The sequence below is a fragment of the Nicotiana tomentosiformis genome, chromosome 2, assembly GCF_000390325.3.
Source record: "Nicotiana tomentosiformis chromosome 2, ASM39032v3, whole genome shotgun sequence".
NCBI classification, from domain to species: domain Eukaryota; kingdom Viridiplantae; phylum Streptophyta; class Magnoliopsida; order Solanales; family Solanaceae; genus Nicotiana; species Nicotiana tomentosiformis.
The window spans coordinates 60,706,428-60,732,093 of NC_090813.1; the positions used below are offsets into that span (position 1 = coordinate 60,706,428).

Sequence of the window (25,666 nt, forward strand, 5' to 3'; positions counted from 1 at the left end):
AAGAGCAATTATATATATACCCGCCAAAAATCTTTTACTCTTCCAATATGGGACAATGTCTCATTGTCAAGAGGGGGAAACTTAAAATTTTACTCAAAAATTTCATTTTTTCCTCAATTTCCCATTCACCCTCATTTTAAGACTATTTCATCTTAAATAACAAAAAACCTCAACAGGGTTTAGAAATGAGGTTCCGCCATGGCTTGCAAACGCACCTGAGTCGTAAAAGGCACTTCACAGGGAGACGGGAAAGGATATTAGAGATGATTTCTCTTGGGAAAATGCAGTTGCATGTTGGGTCTGGAGCTCTGCTCTTTGTTTTCTTAGAATTCCATTTCCCTTTCTTCTTCCCATTTCCTTTGCCTTTAGCTGGCGCCATCTTAGCTGGGAAGTCCGATCCGGAGGTTGAAAACGATGAATGGTTTTGACAAAGAAGAGGGGAAAGGTAGGGTTTTGAGGGGTTTAACAAAAATCAAGAACACATCTTTAGATTATATTGGGATATTTAATGTTTGTTTAACAATGTAATAGTGGAAAGTGCCTAAATTAATGCAATATCTGCAATCTTTGTCTCCATTTGAGGAAAAGTAGTACTCTGCATTTTGTTCCACCAAAATGTCTTTTGTGTTCAGAATTAAGGACACGTACGGCAAGTCGTCCATATTGGGCACCAATTTTGGAATTTTCTTATATTATAAGACGTAGTTTGGATATCTTTTTTTCCTTTCTAAAAGTAATTTTAAGAACACCACAAAGTTTCTTTAAATAAATATACTCCAGTATTATTTGAATACGGTTTTCCTTTCTAAAATTCTTCTTAAACGTTTGGGCGTTCAAAGTTTTGTGAAAATTTAAGTTTGCATGGAATTTTGATTTATCTGATTGGGCAGAGTTTTGTGATATTGAATCTTAAATGTGTTCGCTTCGAGAGGCTAAGCTTGGGCCATGACAAGGATAGTGATCAACCCTTTTGCTTATTTATAGTGTGGTTGGTCAAGTTTCAAAGATCAACTTATTTCGAAATGTGTATTTTCTTAAAAATATTTTTGGCGAGAAGTTATTTTTTTTATTTTTCCAAAATTGTTTCTGCTTCTCCTCAAAAATAATTTTTTTTTCTACTAAAAACTTGGCCAAATATCTCAGCTTTAAAAAAAAAAAGTAATTTTTTTTTTTTTTTAAAAAAGTATTTCTAGGATTGGAGAAACTTGTCCAGGTTATTAATCACTACCTTCTGCATATAAGTAAGAAATAACTCTATTATTTTGGTATACATTGCATTTGAAATGAAGGAATTGAGTGATCTTTTCTAATATACCCCTGACCAGTTTATTTTGGAAGTAGCTTGTTGTTTACTATTCCCTCCGTTTCAAATTAGATGAGGTATTTTCCTTTTTAGTATGTTCCAAAATAAATGACACATTTCTAAATTTGGAAATAATTCAACTTTAAACTCTTCATTTTATCCATTTTACCCTTAATGAGAAACTTTTATAACCACATAAATGTCATGGCCCCACAAAGTTTTTACCCCTTAAACTTTTAAGACCACAAATTTTAAAAGTCTTATTATTTTTTCTTAAACTCCGTGTCGAGTCAAAATACTCATTTAAATTGAAACGGAGGGAATACTTATTTGTTTCTGCTATTTTCTCAATGTTTTTGGAGTTATAGGATATCTCTACCGGACTCCCGTTAGTTTCAGTCAACTTATCGCCTTCGTGGGATTGTTTGTATACAGTGAATTTAAAGAAAAATTAGTTACCTTTTTTCTTCTTCTTTCTTTTGGAAATTATGAAACAAGGCGTTTCATGATTTTTTGTAAACACAAAAGAGAGGCAAGGATTTAAGTATTGTTGCAAATTGAGTAATTATTGGTGCTCTATCTAGGCTTTGATTTGTTGAGTTTATCGTACGTCAATTAGATTGAGAAATAACGTCAATATGGTCAAGAAGACAGAGAGGGAAATCTTGTAGTACATCTCTTCGAAAACGTTTAAGAGGAAATGAGGATCAATTGAAGTTCAGAGTGAATTTACTTTTTTATATTCTCTATTTTCTTTAGGTTCTGGAATAGTTAAAAATTATTTCCTAGAAAAATATTCAATGGTAGAGAAAGCCTCAAGTAGCTGAGGTCTGCTAGCTTGTTCTGCTGAAGTGAAAGATGAATTTACCTAAACTTTAATACAGAAACTCCCACATTATGTTAAAATAACCGCAACGGCCAACAAGTAGTGCTCTTGACAGGCCAAACAGATTGCTGAATCAGATTGATTGTTCTGTGCATGTCTTAACCTGCTTTTGCCTTGACATTGTATTTCTCCGTCATTTCTTTTTACAAATACTTGCTTAGTAGTTTAATGTACAAAACATCTATTTTTTCCCCTGCTTAATTAGCACCAATGTCATTTGGTGAATCACTGCAAAATATGTTTGGCCCCATCATGTACTTATCAAAAAAAGACACCTGGTGTTAAATTTTCTGAAGTTTATATGCAACTATGCAAGTTTTCAAATTTGGTTTAGCAAGTCAAAATGTATAGGAGGTTAATCAATTCATTCATATAAGTCAATGCAGAATCTCAAGCCTTACAATCTTGTGTTTAACATTCAGTCTTTACCAGTCCAAATGCAAGTACACATGCCAATATAACTCTGAACCTAATGGTAGAAATACATTTGTTGTTCTCTATCCACTTTTGGAAGATAATTTGAAGAAAAACTGTCAAGGGCTGAGAATTCCTTTGAAAGACTCTAGCCTTGAGTTTGTTTAGGAGCTTGAATTAATGGTGTACAAGGAGTTGAGCTGCCTACTTATCAGCATGCTATTATTGAGAGCCATTTGGAATTCCAAGTCATCAGACCACCATTGCTGCAGCCTATGTGCCTCAAGAAACCTCTGCTTTCCTTTTGACACCACAAAAAGCTTTACTCCGGTTTGTCCATTTCTAAGTTTTGCTTCTTTCTCCTTATTACTATGGAAAATACTGTTTTGTCCTCCATCTGGATAATTATAGTAGTAGCAGATGTAGTCACCTGTATTAACATACAAATGAGGCATTGGCAGCATTTGCTTAAGTTCTGAAGTGATTCTTGATTCTGTAACTTCAGCTGCAGCCTCATCAGCACCCTTGCCTAGATTCTGTGAGTTAGAAGGAAGCATTGATTTGAACCTTTTCCATACAAATCCAGCTTTCCCACCCAAGATTCTCAAACTCATGGCCAATGAAACAGATGGTGGATTAAATAGATGTGCCTCTATATAAGTTCCATCTGCAGCTAACGCCTTATATACCTCGAGAGCAAAGCCAGCTCCTAACGAGTGCCCTGTGATGGACACATTCTTGCTTCCTTGAATATTGATGATTGATTTTATATCCGCTAAAACCCTGTCAAACCTGAAGGATCCTTTGAGACTTTCCCACGCTAGGTAACGTAGATCATCCTCGATATCTCTCCTTATTGTGGGGTTTCTCAAAAGTGTTCCTCTGATAGCTAATACCACCTTTGGTGCACCAGTTGGTCTTACAGGTATAAAATCAGCCAACGCTGCTGCTTGATCCCACTCCAAAACTGCAGCAAATATAGAACCATCTCTCTCATCTACAAGGACTTCAACTAGTTTGTACTTAAAAGGTGTCAACCACTGTGGTGCAAGAGCAGTTTCTCTGCTCCTATTTTCTTGCCTGTCAAGTTCGAGCAAGTATACTGCTTGTACAAAGCAGGCCATCGTTATTCTTTTGTAGCTTTCATCCTTCCTGCACATTAAGTTAATAAAGACATCATTATAAGTAGTACAAGGAATTCAGAGCGGAACGAAGAAGTCAAGGAAAAATGGTAACTAACCAACTGGAGCTGATGAGTTCTCTCCAACCGGGAGAAGAAATATGCTGAGGTCCCAATACATGGAATGCCTTGGGATGGTGGTGAAAAGAATGGTTTCTTTCCATGGATTTTTTTCTGAAGGACCAATATGTGTTCATTTGCGCACTTCTTTTTCTTATAAGGTCTCTTAATTAGGTGCACATATAATATGAGTGGCAACATTTGAGAAACCAGTCTTCATAAAAGAGAAGAAACACTCCTCCCCAGGCCTAGAAAGGGGGGACATGAGGGGGTTTGGGCTGTCACTTTTTCTTTTTTTATATTTGTGTATGGCATCGGATTCCAGTGAAGGTACAAATCTACTGTGAAAGAAATGAGAGGATAAGCCTTTCAATACAACTTAGTTATACATGTTATTAAATGATTTTCTAGATAGGGGACATAAAACTTAAACGACAAATTAAAAAGGATTGGAGGGAGTGTTCGTAATTTTGATAGTTTGTGCTAAAAGAGGTAAGTTTTATCTTGTCTTGGTAAAGTACAGCTACCTTTGCTAAATAAATGGTCTTGCAATAAGGAACCTATGCTTTGAACAATAGACATGGTTGGTCTATTCTAATTCCTAGACATTGCTTACAAGAGAATCTGATTCTGTTTTAAGCTGAAGACCTAAAAGAAAATAGCATTATGCTCTAGGAATATATCTCTTTCTCCCCTTTTTTATGGACGCACACATATAGAATTACAAAAATTTATGCGTTAATGGGTGATTTGGAATATGTAATAAGATTGAGTTAGAGAAATGTGGTTTGCCATTTCTGAATGTCCTTATCCTAAGAATTATTAACTTCAGCCATCGTTATGTAATTACTGCTTCACCAAATTAATGAGATTTTAATTACTTAATTATAAAGCCAATTGATACCACAACGTTTTCTCTTGCCCTTACTTCAACTTATTCTTTTCTTATGCTACGAACTCTTTTAGTTGCTGAGTAAACTCCAATACTTGTTTCCCAAACACAAAAAATATTTAGATAGTTATTGATTTATGGAAAGTCCTACTATCTTTTTTTCAAACGAGTTTGTCAGAATATATGCCGGACACTTTCGAAACTTTAAATGAGCAAGCACTACTATTTTAGGGAAAGAAATTCAAACGAAACACTACGTGCTTTAAATAGTATATCCTTTTTAAGAAACCTACCTTAAGGAGCCTTGCTTAGTTTTTTTATAGCTTTGTTTAGTTGTTAAAAATCACTTTTAGGAGAATGGACACGTTGCTGCCTTGTCCGCAAGTCCAGATACAAAAGATAAACAGGGGAAGAGAATGTACTGCGTGTATTTAATCGAGACAAAGAATGCAAATATTGTTCGCACTAACTTTTAGATGCTCCTTTATCCTAATCTCTTCTTTGGCTAGTATAAAAGTGATTTTGGTTGATATTTTTAACCATAATATTTTTTATTTAGTACTACAAAATTGCATTAGTAAGATTATTTTCTATTTCCAATCTTAAATTTATTAACAAAATAAATTACTATTCATTTAATTTAAGTTAAAGTTTTACCGAATAAAATCCATAACTAGTGAAAAGGCAGTAATCTAATTAACAGGAGAAAAAATTAAAACGAGAAGGTCGTTATTATTCGGTTGTTAAGCAATCATTAATTTGAATTGTCCTTATATTATCCACAAATGCTTTTTCGCCTTGTTATAAGCAAAACCCTCTAAAACCCTTTTCCCTCTTCTTTACTAGTTCTCTGTGTCGATCACAAAGGCTTTTCTTCATCTTCAACCTCCGGCTACTTCCCAGCTAAAATGCCGCCCTCTAAAGGCAAATGAAATGGGAAAAAGAAAGGAAAAGGGAAAGGGAGCTCCAAGAAAACAAAAAATACACTTTCAGACCCAACATCCAGCTGCATTTTCCCAAGAGAAATCATCTCCAATATCCTTTCTCGTCTCCCTGTGAAGACCCTTTTACGATTCAGGTGTGTTTGCCAGCCATGGCAGAAGCTCATTTCCAAACCCAACTTCATAGCCACCCATTTCCGCCATTCCTCTTCTTTGCAGAGTGCCACCTGTACTTCACCCATTTTTATACATACTCGCCATTTCAAGTCCTTTGATCATGTCCTCTCACTTTTTGACCCGCACCCCGATTCATCATCGGTTGTGGAACTGGATAGCCCTTTTCCTTCCTACTTTCACGATATGTTGGTTGTGGGTTGTTGCAATGGCATTGTGTGCCTCTCTCAGCCACCTTGGGGTGAGATGATTACTCTTTGGAACCCAGCTATGAGGAAGTATAGGACGGTAAAGCTTTCAAACACCAAACCCCTTATGGGAATTCACTCTTGTGTTTCCATAGGGTTGGCTTATGATTCTCAAGAGAATGATTTATTGATCTTGAGTCTTTTGTGTTTCCGACCAGCTGAAACTAGACCTCCGGATGAAGTGGAAATGTGTTCGACTAAGAGTTTCAGCTGGAAGAAGATGAAAAATGAGGTGGGGTTTCGTGTTCTTGGGCTTATTTGCAATGTGATCATTAAAGGGGTACCATAGTAGAGGATGCGCATGGGTCACGTGAGGTGTTGGTGTATTTTGATGTGAGTAAGAAAGTATTTGACAAGTTACCTATGCCGGGAATAAGAGTGGGGACTGAGGGGTATCTTGTGAATTTAGAGGATTCTCTTGGTATGTTAATATGGGAGAAAACAGACAAAAATAATGTTAATGTTTGGGTAATGGATGATGAAGATGGTTGGAGCAAGAAATGCAATGTTGGAATAACATTTGGTTTTGACAGAATTTTGGGCTGTTTGATGAATGGTGACATTGTAGCCGAGAATGAAAACAGCGTGTTGTTGTTTGATCCAGTGACTAGTTCAGTTAAGGCAAAATTCAGCATTGAGAATGCTAAGAAGGGTTCGTATGTGATTTTTGACTATTCAGAGAGCCTAGTTCTGATTGGAGGGATGCTACCAGTTAAGAAGGAAGCTGCTGAAGACAAATTAGCACGCGAAGACCTCCTAAAGTACGGTGATCAACTTGTGTCTATATTTTAAGTTACTATATGGCTTGCTTTGTGTTGTTTGCCCTCTTTATGATGTTGTCCTTTGTTTTGTTGTTATCATGTGCATATGTTTAACCAACTGTGAAACTATGATGGGTTCATTTACTGTGTGAACTTACTCTATGATTTGTTTACTTTATTCTACGCAATTAGTGGAGATGCCTGTGAGTTGCTGCTGTGGTTTTGGAAAGCTTTTATGCCCAACTAACAAGTTTTTCTTCTCTCTTCCATCTGATAAATTGTGCTCTTGTAGTAACTTAATGGTGTGAAAATAGTTACAACATGAATTTCTGTCACTGCATGCAATTCTCTTATTTCCCCATGAAGTGTCGCGTTTGCCCTGCCTTGGTTTCCACTTCGCTTCTTTCAATTCCATTGGTTCCGAAGAGTTCTATTGATCTTGCAGAAGGACTTACCATCAAACAAAAGAAAAACAGATTAAGAGAACTATATTTCCTCTCTTGGCCTCTTTAGCTTTTCAGCTTGAATTTGGATCAATAATGGCAAGCGTAAAACTAAGAGAAGATTAACGGAAAACAAGAAATCCGCAATTAGGTCATTATTGTCTCACAACTGTGTGTGCTTATCTTTTTGTTATTGAAAAGTTTTCACAGTTTTAATTCCTGTGAGTAAGAGGAGACGATATTTGCAGCTATTCATTTGAAGCATCATGAATATCTGGAAAAACTACTCTCTTTGTATCCCCATATTTTTTGGTGTTACCTTTATACAAGTGCCTGTGGAGATAATTCTATGTCTTCTTTCTTTATTTAGAATAAACGTGCTTACTTTTCTTTGTCTACGGAATTGGCTTGTTTTCCAATTCAATTTCAAAAATCAAGTCCCACTTGAAGCTATTTTCTCCCTTTCATGTCTTTCATAGTGGGCATTGTTTGAAAAAGACGTAGGCATGTTTCAAAGATGCATCATGTAAATCGAGAGTGTTTCCAGAAGATCTCAACTTCCCTGTTCACCACATTTATTTTCTAAAAACATAAAATCTTCCCTTTTGTCAACAGAAACATTTAAATGATCAGAAAAACATTTCAGCTTTTGTAGTATTTTCTTGTTGGAGCATCAGTTGTGTTGAGATCACTAATCAATGATTTCATTATGAAGAGATAACTAGGTCAATAGACATAGTATTATGATTGCTAGATCCTTGAAGTTTTATATCTATCTGCTGATATGAAAAATTTTATTTACTGATGCTATAGAACTCTGAGGCATCTGGTTCCATAAGCATTCTAACTATTATGTACGTGTAAGAAAGAGCAGGAAACAATAGTTTCTCTGAAATAATGCATTTGGATTGCTGGATTGCACTAATTAACAGAACCAAGGCTTCAAAAGAAAAAAGAAAATTAATAGAACCATGTCCTGTCAGGGATTTGCAACAATTCTGTTACTTATCTAGTCAATTGCAGAGCTTTTGCGTTTTCAGATTTTTTTTTTCTTGTTTTGGGTAAGTGTTTTAAAAGAATTCCTCATTTCCTCATTTATGAACTTCATACTTGTATATTCAAGTATGGATGTTAGTCTAATAGATGTTAATGTTGATGAACTAAAGCTTATGTTCAATGAAAGGCGCAATTGGTGTCGTTCCTACCATATTCGACGAATGAGCACTCTTTCTCAAATGGAGTATGAGACATCCATATCTTAACTTTTCAATGCTCCAAGATATAGCTTTAGTTTGACAGTCAGCATAAGAAGTCCTCTATTCATATGAAAGAATCTCCTTTTCATTTAATTATTTTCTAATTCAAGTTGCACTCGTTGGGCTTTCTCAGCTGGAATTTCCAGCATTGTTTTCCCATAGCTTATAAGCTCCTTGGTTGAATTGTGTCTTGCAATCTTCAAAAAATGAATTGACTTGTCATAACTTTGGGATCTTATTCTAGACATAATATTCTAAGTTATTTGGTGCATGGTTTGAGGTGCATGTTCTGAGTGGAAATGAGTAGCGGGCATGGACTGTAACAGAGGTGCTTCTGTTGGAAATATAATTTTGATTTTCTAGAAATTAAGTTTTAGGTTTATGTATTAGCATTACCAATGGGACATTTACAATTTCCAGGTACATTATCTTTTAGTATGATAAAGGTGCATTTTTATGTTTCAAAGTGACCAAGAAAAGTATTTAGTAGATGTGAGTCCAGAGGTTCCCTCTGGCACCTGTAAATACCCCTTAGTGATGTTGTTATGTAAGAGTGAAATATTTAAATAGGATCAAGAATGTTCTTATGTTTATCTCCATTTTCAAGGAGAGCATTTGAAGAGTTAGAAAAATCTTTGATAGTATAATTTAGTGGAACATTTCTGTCATATTTAACTAGTGCTGATAAATGGATGCTATTTGTGGGGAAGCATGCTTTGTTGTGAGATGCTCTACCTTTTGTATATACCTTGTATGCGGGATTTCTCTCTGAAATCAATATAATTTTAACTTGATAAGAAAAGATATATATACTCAGAGAAGATTACTGACATTCCTTTTCTTGATAATGTAGGGCTGGCATAAATATGAAGGTCTTTACCACTAAGAACCCTCAGCAGGCTGCCTTTCCTACTAGGATTGCATGAATGACATTTTGGCTGCCCCTTTTTTTGCAAACATCGGAGACGGCATGAAAAACTTTCTCACATCCTTTTAGTTATATAGGAAATACTAGCAATGTATGTAGTTCCTGGTCCCTCTGATGTTTATATTAAACAGTATAATTCATCTCCATTACTTTGTTGATCAGATTGTCAACTAGTATCTATTGCACATTGCACTGATCAACTAGTACTTGATTAAGCAATGGTGGGTTCATGGTTACGTATAACACTATTCGAGTTGTTTTTTCTTTTGCTTCATAATATCTTTCAGCGTGTTCCCTATGAGTGTTTTCTTCATCTTTCTGCATTTTCCCTATTGACTGTTTTCTTCAATCAATTTTTGTTCCTTCCCTCAAAATTTTCTTTTTGGTTCATAATTCTTTGACTATGGTTAAACTATATGTCTCTATGAGTCCTGAAAAACGTTGTTACACGCAACATTTTAACAGTTAGAAGGTTCTGTAAAGCTTGTCACTGATGTTGTCACAAAATTTTTGTTCTTTTTTGCCAGTATGCGAACGAACCTCCTTATTTTTTTTCTCCAGTCTTATTACAATTTCAGCAATTCTCCAGTCCTTTTTTATTTACCCCAAAAAGAAAAGAAAAAAACTGTATGGACAGCCAAATATAATATACTGTTAATTTGTCCTCTTGACAATGTTCGGAAGTAACATTGAGTCTACAAGTTCGTGTTTGGTTAATCATATAGTATACGCTTCTTTTATCTTAAATCTCCACCACCCTCTTACTTCCAGGCAAGAATCATCAAAGATGTAATTTTTTTGTTTAACCATCTGGTATTTAGAATTAGATTTGTGCGAGGTAGTTCCATTAAGGGAGTAAAGCGGAAGTTCTTCATTTCAGGGTTTGAACTCGAAATATTTGGTTAACTATAGTGAAATTTCCAATTTCCAATTATCATACCATATTTTTCGGAGATATAGAGCTAAATATTGTATGTTACTAATTAAAAGAAATTATACTCAGAGGCGGACCTATATGGTCAGTAGAGGGGTCACCGGAACCCGTTAGTTTCTACAAAAATCGTGTATATATATATTTATATATACATCAAGAACCCCTTAAATAATTTTGATGTGCCCCTTCAAACACAAAAGCTGGATGGCTGTGCCGGTTTAACACAGTATTTGTCCTCTCAAGATGGACCGGGGTTCAAGGCCAGCAGCAGTGTTGCTCATTTTCATTTGATTTTTTCCTCTTTGAGTTCAATGTAGTTAGTAATTTTTTATGTAGTGCTCAATTTGGTTTTCTCTTTTTTATCTTTTCTGAGTTCAAAAATATTTTAGCACTAGTATATATAGTGAACTTAGTTTAGCTTTTCCCCCTTCAAATTTCTCTCTCAAAAGCCTAACCAAGATTCTCTCCACGATTAGTTCTTTAGGGCGTCTACACAAAATATTTAATAACTTCTTTGATAAACGTCTTTCTAAACGTTGAAAAAGATAATAGAAAGAGACATGAAGGAAACTGGGAGGGGAATAAAATATTCCATTAGCAAGAAGCCAATTATATTCTTTATCCTGATAACTAAGTTTATAAGTATCAACATTTTCTTGACTTGTATTAAAATAAGTAATTCAACAAAATTTTCCCCAAAAAAGAGTAATAGAAAAACTTCAAAATACTTCTGCCTTCAAAAATCACTTCGGCGAAGTAGCATACTTCCGTCGATTTAGTGATGGCGATTGAGACTCTGCTTGAACTGCTTAACGAATATTTAATCTTGATTTTATTTGAGTAAGTTTTTGATATTTTAAAAGATCTTTTTGATCGCTGACTCATAATCATTAAGTTTTCAAGGAGTTAGCACGCTAAATTTTGTCGTTACCAGCTTATATATCTATATTAAAGATAGTGGTGCACTCGTTGTGCTCAAATCCTGGGTCCGCCTCTAATTATACTTGAAGGAGAAGTGAGTGTTGGTATTTAGAATTAGGGGTATACAAAGAAAATCGATAAAACTCACCAAATCGATAATCCGAGTCAAACCGGAAAAAAAAATCCGATGTGGTTTGGTTTGATTTGGTTTGGTATTGGAAAATAAAACCTGACCATAATTGGTTTGGTTTGATTTTAACTAAAAAAAAGTCAAACCGAAACTAAACCAACCCGATAGTACATTTATATAATTTTTAAAAATATTTTATACCTATAAATATTTATTGTAATGTAATTTATAAATATTTCTTAAACTTTTTGCAATACTAGAAATGACGATAGTGTTGGATAATTATTTTAGTTTTATATTTAGTGTGAAACATTCGTGCTTTTATAATAACTAGTTTCTATAAATGTGCGTTGCACGTAAATTCTTAGTCTGTCAATATTTCGGGGATATTTCAGTTTTTCAACATTTAGCGTTTAAAATTCGTACTTTTATAATAGCTAGTGGGTAGTTAACGCAAGTTTCTGTGGGTTCGACACTCGACTTATCATTTTATTATTTGTACGACCGCGTATACTTGCGTGTGCGTTTGGTAGCAACAATGTATTTTTTTTGCCTTCTTTAATTCTTAGCCTGGGATGCATTTCCTTTGCTTTTTTTGTCTTTCATTTGGGAGGACAAACACCGAAGGGCGTCCCCTTTTTTTTTATTCTTTTAACTTTCTTTCTATTTCTTCCGCTTTTTATTCAATTTCGCTTCAAATTTCTTCATCTTCACATCACTTTATTCCTACATAGTCAAAATATAATATTAAGTATAAAGTAATATAATTAACACTCAAAAGACGATTAAAAGTACTAAAATATAAGGTAACAATGAGTAAATATATGTATTATTGGTTGAATATCACTTTACGATTATAACTACGTATTTCAATGTTATTGATTCCCAATGGAGAAAGGTTCACAAGGAGGAGGATTGTTTGAACTGGAGTTGAACTTAAAATGATTGGATACATATGATGTGTAGATAATCAATTAGATTTAGTTAGTTAGATTGTATTAAATTTAAATTATGAGATACAAAGACATATATTTTTTAAGGATGACGTATTTAGCGTATGATTTTTTTGTCCGTTTTGATTGTTTCTTCATTAATAAAACCTTCATATGAACCCTTTTGATAGTGCAACAGATAGTTGCGTGCAACAATACAATCCAACTTTGAGAATTTATTGGCTTTATACATATAAAATTTTGAATGATTTAATTTGCTATAACATAATAAAATTAAACATCCTAAATTCTTCATAATGTCATACATATAAAATATATACACAAGAATCTAAAGAATCCTAAAACTAAAAGAAAAAAACAAACGCAAAAAAAAAAAAAAAAAATATCCCTGCAATCCTAAAACTAAAGGAAACAAATTAAAGCCAAAGAAAAAGATTAAAAAAAAAAACAGTAAGGCAAGATTCCCAAACAATGTAAATTCTAAAGAATTCTATACCTAAAAGGAAGCACACGACAGCTTTTGATTTTACCCATAAAAAAAAAATTAATTATTACAATTACAAGTATATCCATCATATAATACACTTACGAAAGGTAGAAAAGACGAACGATATTTTGATAAGACTTTCGTGATTTTAATATAATATAGGTATAGATATAGACTAGTTTCTATAAATGTGCAATGCACGCTAATAATGACGCATAAGGGTTTCGTCGATAATAAATATAAAGAATAAAAAATTAATTCATCACAAAAATTATGTATATACATGAAGAAAAAATGATATGTAGAGCAATTGACATGTAAAAATGCAACAATTATTTAAATTTCAAAAACCAATATTTGGCATACTACTTGAATTCAAATTGATAGAATATCATCTGAATGCAAAATTGATCAATTTAGTCAAGTTAGATAATATTACTATGTACGTATAGTTTAGAAATATACAACGTGATCATATCTTACCAATGACTTCTTTATAAACAACATTTTTGTAGTTTTTCTCTTATGACTGATTGGTTGCTCCATCATGACCAAAACTCTTATTATCGATAATATTGATAACTTTCTTGAAAGTGCAATATATTGTTGCTCGTGCAAGAAAGCATGTTGCAGCAAATACAATCCAGCATTTTGAATTGTTTGACCTTGTGTATTATTATTGCAAAACACAAGCGTGATGAAAATTATTTCTTGATAAATTTTAAGAAGATAGGAGAAAGTTGAATTGTGGGGATAAACACATGCTTGGAAGCACATCAATTCATCATGATTTTTGAATGTGTGATAATATTATCAAAACCTCTATACACTATCATTATACGATTACATACGACACTTAACGGATTTAAGTTTCTCAGTATAATGGGTGTATTTTTCTTCAAAACTAGCATGTATGCAATGAAAGATCAAATATGGCTTTGTTTGTTGTATGCATACATGACACTAACATATACAAATTTTTTGCTCGTTTTGTCTTTTTGATCTCATTTAACATCTATAAAATAATGAACTTCACAACGAATATCTATGGTGAAAGGCCATTTGGTATTGTATTCTTCTTGATAGTGATTGGTGGTATTATCTTCCATCGAGTCAAAATTGAGAACGTTGGCTTTTATCAAGGAACTTAGTAAGCAACATCTCATTTAGTCGATCAACATATTTATTTCTGCCAGCTAAGATAGTTCTTTCCTTGATGTATTTTGCACAACTTTCTATTTTATTTAGTGATGAAAATAGTTTCCTTATTAAGGAATCTTCACCACTACTATAGTCATTGGGCTTGACAACAAAATATTCTTAAGGAAGGACTAAATTATCTTTTATAATATATATGCTTTTTTCCGCTTCCGACATAAATCAAGAAATCACATAATATTTGATTTAGATTTACTCTCATATTTCTTATTAGCCGAATCTTTATCACTTGAGATCATAAGTATGATTTAATCAAGCCAGCATTTATAGTCTTTGCTCTTGTGGAATTTTAAACTATTGGTAGTACTTGACGGAAATCACCTCCAAAAACTATTATTTTTTCACCAAACGATTTATCAACATCCATTATATCTCTAAAGTTCTTGTAAATTATTCTGACCGTCTAACGCCACGTCATGTGTACTTCATCCCATATTATTAACTTTTATTTCCTTATCAATTTAGCACTACTACTATGCTTTGACATGTTTGTTATGGCCGTTTCAATTGTTTGAAGTAGTATGTCAAATCTAAAGTGAGTCGTACGACCCTCTACACCATTTTATTGATGTTGCTAATATTTTCATGCCTCTTGATCTAATATTTGTAAATAATGCACGTTCCTTTTCTCTTCTACTATCGAGAGTCGTACGGGTGAGGAGGTGAGCTCTAAGCGTATACACGATATAGGTTTAATTCCTCCAGAGCCATCTACAAAAAACAACCTCGTTCTATGAATAAGTGATTATTAATAAGATATTCTTAAAAGTTTATTCTTATTCAGGATTTAGCTTTAATTGTGCATTGCAACCTTCCTCGGGCACTTATATGTCCTTTTTTCAATAATTTTTGTGTATTATGATGTGTAATAATGTTCATATATAAACAATAACTATTTCGACATGCACAAGTTATTTAAGTTATTATCTTGAATAAATTCTTTTTTATTTTAGAAACTATCTCAAGTAATTACCCAAAAAAAAGGGAATTCCAAGTTACTGGGAAATATATATATATATATATATATATATATATATATATATATATATATATATATATATATATATATATATAAAAAAAAAATATATATATATATATATATATATATATATATATATATATATAAAAAAAGGGAATTCCAAGTTACTGGAAAATATATATATATATTTTTGTCTGTATGTATGCATGTATGTATTTTTTATTCTTTTAGATTTTGGATTTAATATTTTCTTCGTACAGTAGTGATAGCAATAGAGTATAAAGAATATTATATTTGAAAATAGAATAAATTTGAGCCGATGAAAAGCCAACAAAATATTACACGTGTGATTGATATCAAAATCGATAAGTTAAAGCAAAGCTAACTTAGCTAGGGTTGCTTATCGGGCGGATCGGGCGGATAATTACGCTTAACGATTTGATTTATCGGTTAATCAGATTATAAATGTATTAATCCGCTAGCTATCCAATAAGACAATGGGCGGATTAGTATCGGATTAACTATTATCGGGCAGTTTATCGTCTAAACTAAATAAAAACTGTTTGAACAATCAAATACCAAATGGCCATAGTAAGATGACATGCCAATGCTTTCAGACTAATATTAGATTCAAATTCAAAGTCTGTCTTGTTAATCTAATAGTAGTATTTTTGAAGAGTCGTCTTCCAATCTAGGACATACAAGAACTACCGATAAGGAAGACATAACATATACCACCTAATTTGTGCAATGAACATAGTTCTAGTTCATTGCATTGTACAAAATCTAGATGAGCATCCTAAACATGAAGAAAACTAGCTTCATCCATCTTAGTACAACTTTGCCTAACTTTACTATGCTACAATATATGCTAAATATAAAAATTCTTAAGGGGTTAACGGTTTACCCGATAAGAAAATTGAGTAATCCGTTCCCAAACCGTTAAGCCATTAATAATAAAATTTCAATCTGTTCACTATCCATTACTCCGGTAATTCGATACCACTAATCCAATAAGTCATTTATTCGATTCGGTTAACGATATCGGTTCAGTTTTGAACCGCCCTAAACATAGCTGATAATATGGCAGGGAGTACTCTTCTAAAGAAAACAATGAAGTTAAATTAAAAAAAATAATAATAAAATAAAATTGGAAGGGACATCCTTCATACATTCATATTAGCGTGAGTTAGTTTATTTATACAAGTCTTCATCTATATGTGTATTATTTCCAGTTATATTCTTTTCTTGTGAATTCTAACATTAAAAAAGCTATTTTGGTCCACCAAAAAACATGCATTAAAGCTAGACCAATGATTTTAAACTTTTACGATTAAATTTGAATCCTTGTGGAATTAACTTGAGTGATTAAGGAGCTAAGGAAAATTTTTGGTCCTTTCATTTTGCTTTCACTCAGCTGATTTATTAATATTCAAAGTAGCAAGTTTTTAGCTGAAATTAATTTCTCAGATAAAGGAAAAATTCAAATATTAGAATTTTATCTACACAAGTATTTTTAAGGAATAATTTAATCCTCATAGGATTATAGAGCGATATCTTATTATTTGCTTTGGAAAATTGATCAGCTAGAGTTTTTATAAATTTGTGATTCATGGATTCTAGAGAATAGATTATTTAGTATAAAATTAGTACGTTAATAAATATTTTCCGTATTTTAAATACTCCTATCTTAAGTTATTTAAACAAAATAAATTATTATTCATTAATTTAAATATAAATTTCTACTAAATTAAATCATTTAAAAGTAAAATGCAAGTACTCTAATTAAGACGATATGGTCGTTATTACAAAAATTATTTAAGACGAGATGGTGCCAAATAAGTAGGAAAAGAGGACTATTCCATTGTTAAAGAATCATTAATCTGAACGTGTAAGTATATTATACACAATTGCTTTTCAGTTTTCACCTTATATCCAAAACCCTCTAAAACCGTTTTCCTCTCTTCTTTGTCAAGACTAGCTAGGCTGTACAAATCCCCAGTTCTCTCTGTCGATCACAAAGTCCTTTCTTCATCTTCAACCTCCGGCCACTTCCCGGCTAAAATGCCGCCGTCTAAAGGCAAAGGAAAGGGGAAAAAGAAAGGTAAAGGGAACTCGAAAAAAACAAAAAACAGAGCTCCAGACGCAACATGCAACTGCATTTTCCCAAGAGAAATCATCATTAATATCCTTTCTCGTCTCCCTGTGAAGACCCTTTTACAATTCAGGTGCGTTTGCAAGCCATGGCGAAAACTCATTTCCAAACCCAACTTCGTAGCCACCCATTTCCGCCATTCCTCTTCTTTGCAGCCCATTACCGGTTCTTCACCCATTCTTTTACACACTCGCCATCTCGAGTCCGCTGATCATCTACTCTCACTAATCAACCTGTCCCCCGAGTCATCATCAGTTGTGGAACTTGATAACCCTTTCCCTTTCTTCTTGCAAAGTATGGTGGTTGTGGGTTCTTGCAATGGCATTGTGTGCCTTTGTCAGCCACCTTGGGGTGATGTCATTACTCTTTGGAACCCAGCTATGAGGCAGTCTAGGACTCTGCCGCTTTCGAAACGCAAACCCATTATGGGAACGCACTCTTGTGTTTCCATCGGGTTGGCGTACGATTCACAAGAGAATGACTTCTTGGTCTTGAGTCTTAAGAGTTTCGGACCAGAAACTATGATTGCGGATGAAGTGGAAATGTTTTCAACCAAGAGTTTCAGCTGGCAGAGGGTGCCAAATGAGGTGGGGTTTCGAGTTCTTGGGCTTTCTTGCAATCTGATTATTAAAGGGGTGCCTTATTGGACTGCTCTGCTTGAGGATGCGCATGGGTCACGTGAGGTATTGGTGTGTTTTGATGTGAGTAAGAAAGTATTTGACAAGTTACCTATGCCTGGAGTGAGACTGGAGATTCAGGGGTATCTTGTGAATTTGGAGGATTCTCTTGGTATATTAATGTGGGATAAAACAGACAAATATAATGTTGAAATTTGGGTAATGGATGATGAAGATGGTTGGAGCAAGAAATGCAATGTTGAAATGTTATTCGGGTTCAACAGAATTATTGGCTGTTTGAGGAATGGTAATATTGTTGCTGAGGATGAGAATGGCGTGTTGTTCCTCTTTGATCCGGTGACTAGTTCTGTTAAGGCAAAATTGTGCATCGATAATGCTGATAGCAGTTCGTCCATGATTTTCAACTATTCAGAGAGCTTAGTTCTGATTGGAGGGATGCTACCAGTTAAGAAGCAAGCTGCTAGAGGTAAATTAGCACGTGAAAATCTCCTAAAGTGCGGTGATCAACTTTTGTCTTTTCAATTATATCTTAAGTTACTATGTGCTTGCTTTGTGTTGATTGTCAAGTCTGATCCCACTTTGAGATGTTGCACTTTTGCTTTGTTCTTATCCTTATGTGCTTATGTGTATGTTATGGGCACCTGGTGAAACAAAGCAGATTGATTGTGAATCTGTGATGCATTAATTTACTACGTGAACTAACTCTGTGATCATTTTTACTTAACTCTACACAATTAGTGGAGATGCTTGTCAGTTGCTGCTGTAGTTCTGGAAAGCAAATATGGCCAACTAACAAGTTTTCTTTTCATCTCCCATCTAAGAAAGTATATTTTTGTGAATAGCTTTGTGGTGTGGAATCAGTCACAATATAGATGTCTCTCACTGTATGCAATTCTCTTATTTTCCCAGTCCAATTTTATGGTTAGTCAGCCAAACAACTTCTTGGATTACTAGTTGAAATTGGTGGAAATAAGGGGAATAAATAGAGATGCCACATGATATTGCAACTCAAAATAAGAGAAACTTTCTTTTAGGGTGGCTTACATGTGCACATAGAAGTATGAAAAAAGAGCTAAAATGCTTCCTTTTCGAGTCCCACTTGAAAACTATTTTCTCCCTTTCATGTCTTTCAGAGTGGGAATTGTTTGAAAAGATGTAGGCTTGGCTTCAAAGGTGCATCGTGCGTGTCACCCCATTTATTTTCTGACAATACAAGATCTTCCTTTTTGTCAACAGAAACATTTAAATGATCAGAGAAACTTTTCAGCTTTCGTAGTGTTTGCTTGTTGGAGCATCAGTTGTGTTGAGGTCGATAACCAATGACTTCACTATGAAGAGACAACTAGATCAATAGACATAGTAATATGATTGCTAGATCCTTGAAGTTATATATCTATCTGCAGATATATAAATTTCTATTTGTTGACACTGTAAAACTCTGAGTTAGTTTGTTCCATAAGCATTATAACAATTACTTACTTGTAAGAAAGAGCAGAAAAACATAGTTTCACTGAAATAATGCATTTGGATTGCTGGATATACACTAACTAACAGAACCAAGTCTTCAAAAGAAAAGAAAAACAATAATAAAACCATGTCCGATCCGTGATTGCGACAGTTCTGTTACCTATCTAGTTAATCCAGCCAGAGCATTTGCGCTTTCTGTTTCTGGTGCTCTTTTTCTTGTTTTTGGTGAGTGTTTTCAAAAAAAATCTTCATTCCTGATCCATGAACTTTGATACTTGAATATGCAAGTACAGATGTTTAGTCTTATAGATGTTAGTGTGATGAACTAAAGGTTATAACAATGGAAGGCTTGGCTACTTGTGTCATTGCTAACCATATTGGATGAATGTACACTCTCTTAATGTAGTGCGACACATCCATATCTTTGCTTTTGAATGCTCAAAGATATAGCTTTAGTTTGACAGCCAGTGTAAGAGGTCCTCTCTTCATATGAAAGAATCTTCTTTTCATTTAATTATTTGCTCCTTCAAGTTGCAATCTTTCGGCCTTCTCAGCTTGAATTTCCAGTTTTGTGTTCTAATTGCTTATAAACTTCCTAGTCTTGCTATCCCGTCCTCGTCTTTCCTCCTTGGTTGACTTGTGTCTTGCAGTCTTTTATAAATGAATTGACTTGCCGTAACTTTGGGATCTTATTCTAGACATCATATTCTAAGCTATTTGGTGCATGGCATGAGGAGCATGTTCGTAATGGAAATGAGTGGACCAGGGACTGTAGCAGAGGTGCTTCTGTTTGAAATATAATTTTGATTTTCTAGAAAATATTAGGTTTATGTATTAGCAAATTAGGGCTATGCATTGGACATCTAGAATTTCTAGATACATTATTTATCTTTTAAATCTTTGCTAGTACGTTTGTTTAGTACGTAGAACATTTTCGACTTTATATATCTTTGGAGTATTTTTGATATTTAACTAGTGTTAATGAATGGATGCTATTTGTCGGGAAGCATGCTTTGTTGTAAGATGCTCTATCTTTGTATATACCTAGTCCTAGTGTGCGGGATTTCTCTCTCAAATCAATATAATGTTGACTTGATAGATTAGATATTCGAAGAAACTTACTGACATTATTTTTCTTGATAATGTAGGGCTGGCAGGACCCTCAGAAGCTTGACTTGGCTATATAGAAGACATTTTGGCTGCCCCCTTTTAGCTAACATCAGAGATGGCATGAAAAACTTTTTGACACACTTTTAGTTAGGAAATACTAGCAATGTATGTAGTTCCTCATCCCTCTGATGTTAGCGTATAATTCGTCTCCGCTACTTTGTATCAGATTGTCAACTATTTTGCACTGATCAACTTGTGCTTGAGTAAGCAATGGTGGGTTTATGTTTGCGTCTAATATGCTCAAGTTATCTTTTTTGCTTCATAAGGTCTTTCAGTGTGTTCCATGTCAGTGTCTTCACTCAATTTTTGTTCCTTCCCATAAGTAATTTTCTTTTTGATTCATAATTCTTTCCAAATGTGGACTGTGGTGCGACTTGAATGTTCTTTTTCTTTTTGGTTTATAATTCTTTGCATATGTGTACTCTGGTGCTACTTGAATGGAGTTTTTAAATAGAAAGAGTATTATGGTATGGGTAATATTTGTGTACACATTACTCTCCACAAACTCTACTTGTTCGATTTGTTCGATTATACTAGCTCTATTGTTGTTGTTTTAAAAAAGAAAATAATACTTTTGACATATAAACTAAATCTACATAACATACCAAAGGTCCACTTAATATGTTGTGGGCATATAGATGTCATGCCATTCACTAAAACTAAAGATAGTTTTGAAATAGAGAAAGATGCTTACCTTCTTTAAACGGATTAAAAAGAAAACTATGTAATATAAAATGAAACAAAAAGATTATATTGTAAAGCCTGAGTCATTGATCAACCAAATCTCGTGTTAACCTTACAAATTTAATATAATTACAGTGTTACTAATAAATTGTCTCAGTTGATTATATTTCAGTCAGGCACAAACCTCATCACGTGTGAACAACCTGGGTTAGATGAGAATGACAACAATCGCAAATTTCATAAATATAAACTTGTATAAAGACAAATTTTTATATCCACGCGTTGGCGTGAAACTTACCAACGAAGCCAAACTGAAATATATATCAGCAAACCGTCAGCGCACCACAAATCAAAGACCGCAAAATCGCCGATCACACCGCCACGACGATCTTATTCTGTCAATTGGCGTCAGCAACAATACGACTTCGCTTTGATCCCGAAACCCTAACCCGTTGCTCGATCTCTATCCCGGTGGAAAGGATGAGCGAAGAAGGCGGGAAAAACAGGGCCTCTCCGGCCACCGGCGAACCGTTGCCGCCAAACTATTACTACGGTACGTTTCAAGGAGTGGCCAATCATCCGCCTCCTCCTCCTCCACAGTCTCAGCCGGTGTTTGGTTTTCCTCAGCCCATTCCTCCGCCTGGTGCCTCCGGCGCTCCTCCTCATTACTATCCTCATGGTTATCAAACTGTTCACGGTGTGTTTTTCCACATCTTCATCTATCTACTGGGGCTTCCATAATTTTTTCTTTTATGTTTGTTGATAATTCTGTTTGTTTCTCTGTTTTGAACATTTCATGGAATAAAATCTCAGTATGATGCTTGATGAATATTCAGAATACTGATTGCCGAAACTAGCCAATTCTATTAATGGGTCTATTGTGAAACATTAATGTTGATACCAGCAATATTATTCACGATTTTAGTATCTTTGTAAACACAGGCTTATTGTGATAGGATGCAGATACTTTCAATTATAAAAAAGTTGTATTTTGTGCATAATTTCATCTGTAAATTCATCTATAACTTTGTAGGTTGATTAACTCCTTGTTTTTAAGTATGTATATTTGCAGTCTCGACAAATCTGCAGATTTGTGGGTTTAAGTTTTATATCCGGTTGAACATCTAGTGGTGGAGAGTGGTCATGTTGTATTGAAGGATGTAGTGAAAGGAATTTCGCAATCGGGTTCTCTGAGTTTCTCTGTTAGTTTATTGTTAGTAATAGGAGATGTGGTTGATCATGGAAGGATTGATTGATATTAGCTGTTGAAAGGCTTCTTTTTCCTTCAATCATGCTATTTTGATTTTCCATCTTAGCATATTTAAAGCTTGTTGAATCCTTAATCAATGGATTCTGACTTTAGATTTTGTATGTGTGATTGCAAACTTTCTTAAAGCAATCAGAAGTTGTAAAAGTGGAGTTGAAATGTTATGGTTAACTTACACGTGAAAGAATGGTAAACTAGTTATGTATCTTGTCTCGGAAAATCTCAGGAATTGCAATCTAGAAAATGCTTTCTAAATCTTATTGTTCTAACTGGGCTGAATAACAGATATTTGCTTTTCAAAAATTATTTTAATGTTAGAGGTTATATATGTTTAATATGTTGCTTCACTGTGGTTTAGGTTATGCTGTTGCCGAAGGTAGACCTGTAAGGGAGTACCGGCTTCCTTGCTGTGGCATGGGGATTGGCTGGTTCTTGTAAGTTCCTATTGTTGTACTTTTTCTTGTGCTCAAATTTTTTTTTTTCCGGTTATAAATCGTGGTTAGATTGATAAAAAGTGATACATGGAATCCTACTCAGCGTTTCTTATTATTTAGAGCTTTCCCATTATCGTATTCAGAGTTTTAACTTTTTTTAAAAATAAAGATGGGTAGGTTAGTTGGGGAAACAATGTGAAGCACACCAAATTAACAACTCAGCAATATCAAATCCTGATGTGATAGTTGCTAAGGGCTTTGCCTTTTTCTGATGTTTCTATGACCAGATTTTCATAAACTCAATTTTATGATTCATGTACGATTGACTAAAGATTTCAATGCTGGCTTACTTTCTAATATTTTGGTGACTTTGTTTGCAAGGTTCATCTCTGGTTTCTTTCTTGGTACTGTTCCTTGGTATATTGGAGCTTTTCTTCTTCTGTGTGTGCGGATTGATTACAGAGAAAAGCCTGGACTTATAGCATGCACATTGGGGGTAAGTCTCTCTCTCTCTCTCTCTCTCTCTCTCTCTCTCTCTCTTATAGCATGCAATTGTACGGTGGATGATATTCCCTTCGTCATTAATTCTTGGGTACCATGTGTTTTCGTCAGAGTCATGTTGGCAAATATTGTTGGGGTAAAATCACACAAATTGCTCAGTTGACTGGGTTTAGGACATAAAGACTTTTGACACATATTGAAAGTTCTTTTAAAACTTGTGGTCTTAAACATGTTATGACATTTCTACGGTTATAAGAACATGTCATTATTGGTAAATTGGAAATTTGAAGTTAAGTTTTCCAAAATATCCAATATCATCCTTTTTGGAAGACTAAAAAAGAAAAAGTGTTGTATAAATTGGAACAGAGGTGTAACCATTTTTTTATATGAAGAATGGAACAGAGGGAGTAATAAAATTTGGTTTTGGCAGCTATACATTTGGAAAAAGAATAAACTCTCTTGTACGTCCAGTATATGTGGACTTGATATTGGATAACTATATTTATTACACCATGTAAGTGCTTACCATGATTTTACCTCATTTGACTTGGATATCCTTTTCTATTGCTATTTACCTTATTCTAGAGAGGGCATAAATGTATATTATAGCTTGGATTTCTACGAGCGTATATTAGAGGAACATTAGAAGGATTGAGCAATTAGACTAGGTTGAGAAGTGGACTAAATTTGGGTAGCCAATTGTAAAACCACTTTTAAACCCCGCTTTTTTTGGCCCAATTGCTTTTAGCCCTTTTCATGTCGACATGTTTTCAATCTGCTAGATTTGGCCAAATCATCAAATCATTGTTCCTTTCTGCCTCCAAGGAAGCACGTCTTAAAAAATATTCAACAATAACCTTGATTTTTGGTGCTGTCAAAGTCCTAATCTAACTCTTGCATGAGTTTTTGGCTTTATATATTTATTATGTAACATTTCCTTCTAGTGCCGACTGGTATTCAGGAAAGCTCGGGCTAGTTCCTTTAAAGAGGTCTTATATTTATCTTGTTCGGTCTTATTCAGATCGTGGATTTGAATCCAAGTAATGTGCAGTTCAGTTCTCCAATTTTAAATTGGTCTGAATTCCTAGGTGACGCTTAAAAGCCTTCCATATAAGCAAATAAGCAGTCCTGCACTGGTACTCTTGTACACTTTGTTGTTCTGCTGAATACTCAAGTAATCTGTTTTATGGTTGCAATTAGTCAAGCATATCTTTACTGTTTACAGGTTAAACACACTATTTGGTAATACCCAACTTGAATTTTAAGAAGGAATAATATACGAGGAGTTGATGTATGCTCTTTTATATGCTACAAAGATACATTACGCCTTCCCTCCTTTGTTTGGATTTGGAGGTAGATGGGGATGGAGGGGAAGGAAACAAATAGGGGGGTAGATAAGTTCATGGATAGATGAGTGCTTGTTATTACTGCCCCAAGCGGTTGTAGCTATGCACTAATTAGTTTACTGATTTCTGCAGTACTCAATGGAGCAAAGTATCAGCATTGTCACTCCATTACTTTATTATTTCTCAATTTCTTTGCTGTGACAATGTCAGCCGCTGACTATGTTTATCTTTTTGATAATCAGGCCATGCTTGCTTTAATTGCTGTGACTTTTGGTGTGACAAAGGCAACTCATTCCTGGTGAGGCTATCCAGGCTGCAAAATGTAACTTATAGTGGATCTCGGGGGGGGGGGGGGGGGGGGGGGGCAGCAACTTTATTGATTGGTTTTTGTTTGTAAGGATGTCTCTTTTTTTCAATCTGTATAGCAAATATTGACTTGGGTGGTTCTTATATTGAACGTACACTTCCTTTATTAATGTTTGTGGTACTTCTTGGTATGCTCCAGCAGTAAATGTGATGTGTATTTTTGAAACTTCCCCAACAGAAACTAAATTGGATGTGTGTTCAGTCTGTAGAATTTGGCTGCTCCATTCGGAAGACATTACAATTTCAAACACTGTTGGGGGTTTGACTTATTGAATATATACATATATACGTACTAGTATTTATGAACGTGCGTTGCACGTTAATAATGGCACGTGATGATTTAAATATTTATTTATATGAAGGAACAATAAAATTTAATTAATAAGAGAAATTTTATGTATAATAATACAACAATCATCTAAATGCCGAAAATTATTACATTAGCATAATACATAAATTTAAAATAAAAGGACATTATCAAAACTTACACAAATGATCAATTGTGTCATGTTAGTTAGATAATTATGTAT

The 25,666-nt window shown here is 34.2% G+C and overlaps 4 protein-coding genes and 1 long non-coding RNA gene across 5 annotated transcripts; 3 read left to right on the forward strand and 2 right to left on the reverse strand.

Annotated features, from left to right (window-relative positions):
• Positions 1 to 2,579: 2,579 nt before the first annotated feature.
• LOC104120974 (GDSL esterase/lipase At4g10955-like) lies at positions 2,580 to 4,108 on the reverse strand. Its single transcript, XM_009632857.3, has 2 exons — positions 3,844 to 4,108; positions 2,580 to 3,755 (listed from the first exon to the last, which is right to left on the reverse strand). The coding sequence occupies exons 1-2, from the start codon at positions 3,978 to 3,980 to the stop codon at positions 2,768 to 2,770; spliced, it is 1,125 nt and encodes a 374-aa protein (XP_009631152.1). The 5' UTR covers positions 3,981 to 4,108; the 3' UTR covers positions 2,580 to 2,767.
• Positions 4,109 to 5,587: 1,479 nt separating this feature from the next.
• LOC104120975 (uncharacterized) lies at positions 5,588 to 9,705 on the forward strand. The gene is made up of 2 exons (XM_009632858.4): positions 5,588 to 6,859; positions 9,412 to 9,705. Exons 1-2 carry the CDS (start codon positions 6,462 to 6,464, stop codon positions 9,482 to 9,484), a joined length of 471 nt encoding a protein of 156 aa, XP_009631153.1. The 5' UTR covers positions 5,588 to 6,461; the 3' UTR covers positions 9,485 to 9,705.
• Positions 9,706 to 11,009: 1,304 nt separating this feature from the next.
• On the reverse strand, positions 11,010 to 11,410 carry LOC138904705 (uncharacterized). The gene is made up of 2 exons (XR_011413464.1): positions 11,235 to 11,410; positions 11,010 to 11,137 (listed from the first exon to the last, which is right to left on the reverse strand). It is a non-coding gene; the product is annotated as an uncharacterized lncRNA (long non-coding RNA).
• A 5,587-nt stretch (positions 11,411 to 16,997) lies between these two features.
• Positions 16,998 to 20,766, forward strand: LOC104120976 (putative F-box protein At1g32420). Its single transcript, XM_033652754.2, has 2 exons — positions 16,998 to 18,367; positions 20,517 to 20,766. Exons 1-2 carry the CDS (start codon positions 17,173 to 17,175, stop codon positions 20,540 to 20,542), a joined length of 1,221 nt encoding a protein of 406 aa, XP_033508645.1. The 5' UTR covers positions 16,998 to 17,172; the 3' UTR covers positions 20,543 to 20,766.
• Positions 20,767 to 21,508: 742 nt separating this feature from the next.
• LOC104120977 (large ribosomal subunit protein eL20z-like) lies at positions 21,509 to 25,347 on the forward strand. Its single transcript, XM_009632860.4, has 4 exons — positions 21,509 to 21,919; positions 22,848 to 22,923; positions 23,305 to 23,419; positions 25,013 to 25,347. The coding sequence occupies exons 1-4, from the start codon at positions 21,703 to 21,705 to the stop codon at positions 25,070 to 25,072; spliced, it is 468 nt and encodes a 155-aa protein (XP_009631155.1). The 5' UTR covers positions 21,509 to 21,702; the 3' UTR covers positions 25,073 to 25,347.
• The last annotated feature ends 319 nt before the right edge of the window (positions 25,348 to 25,666 follow it).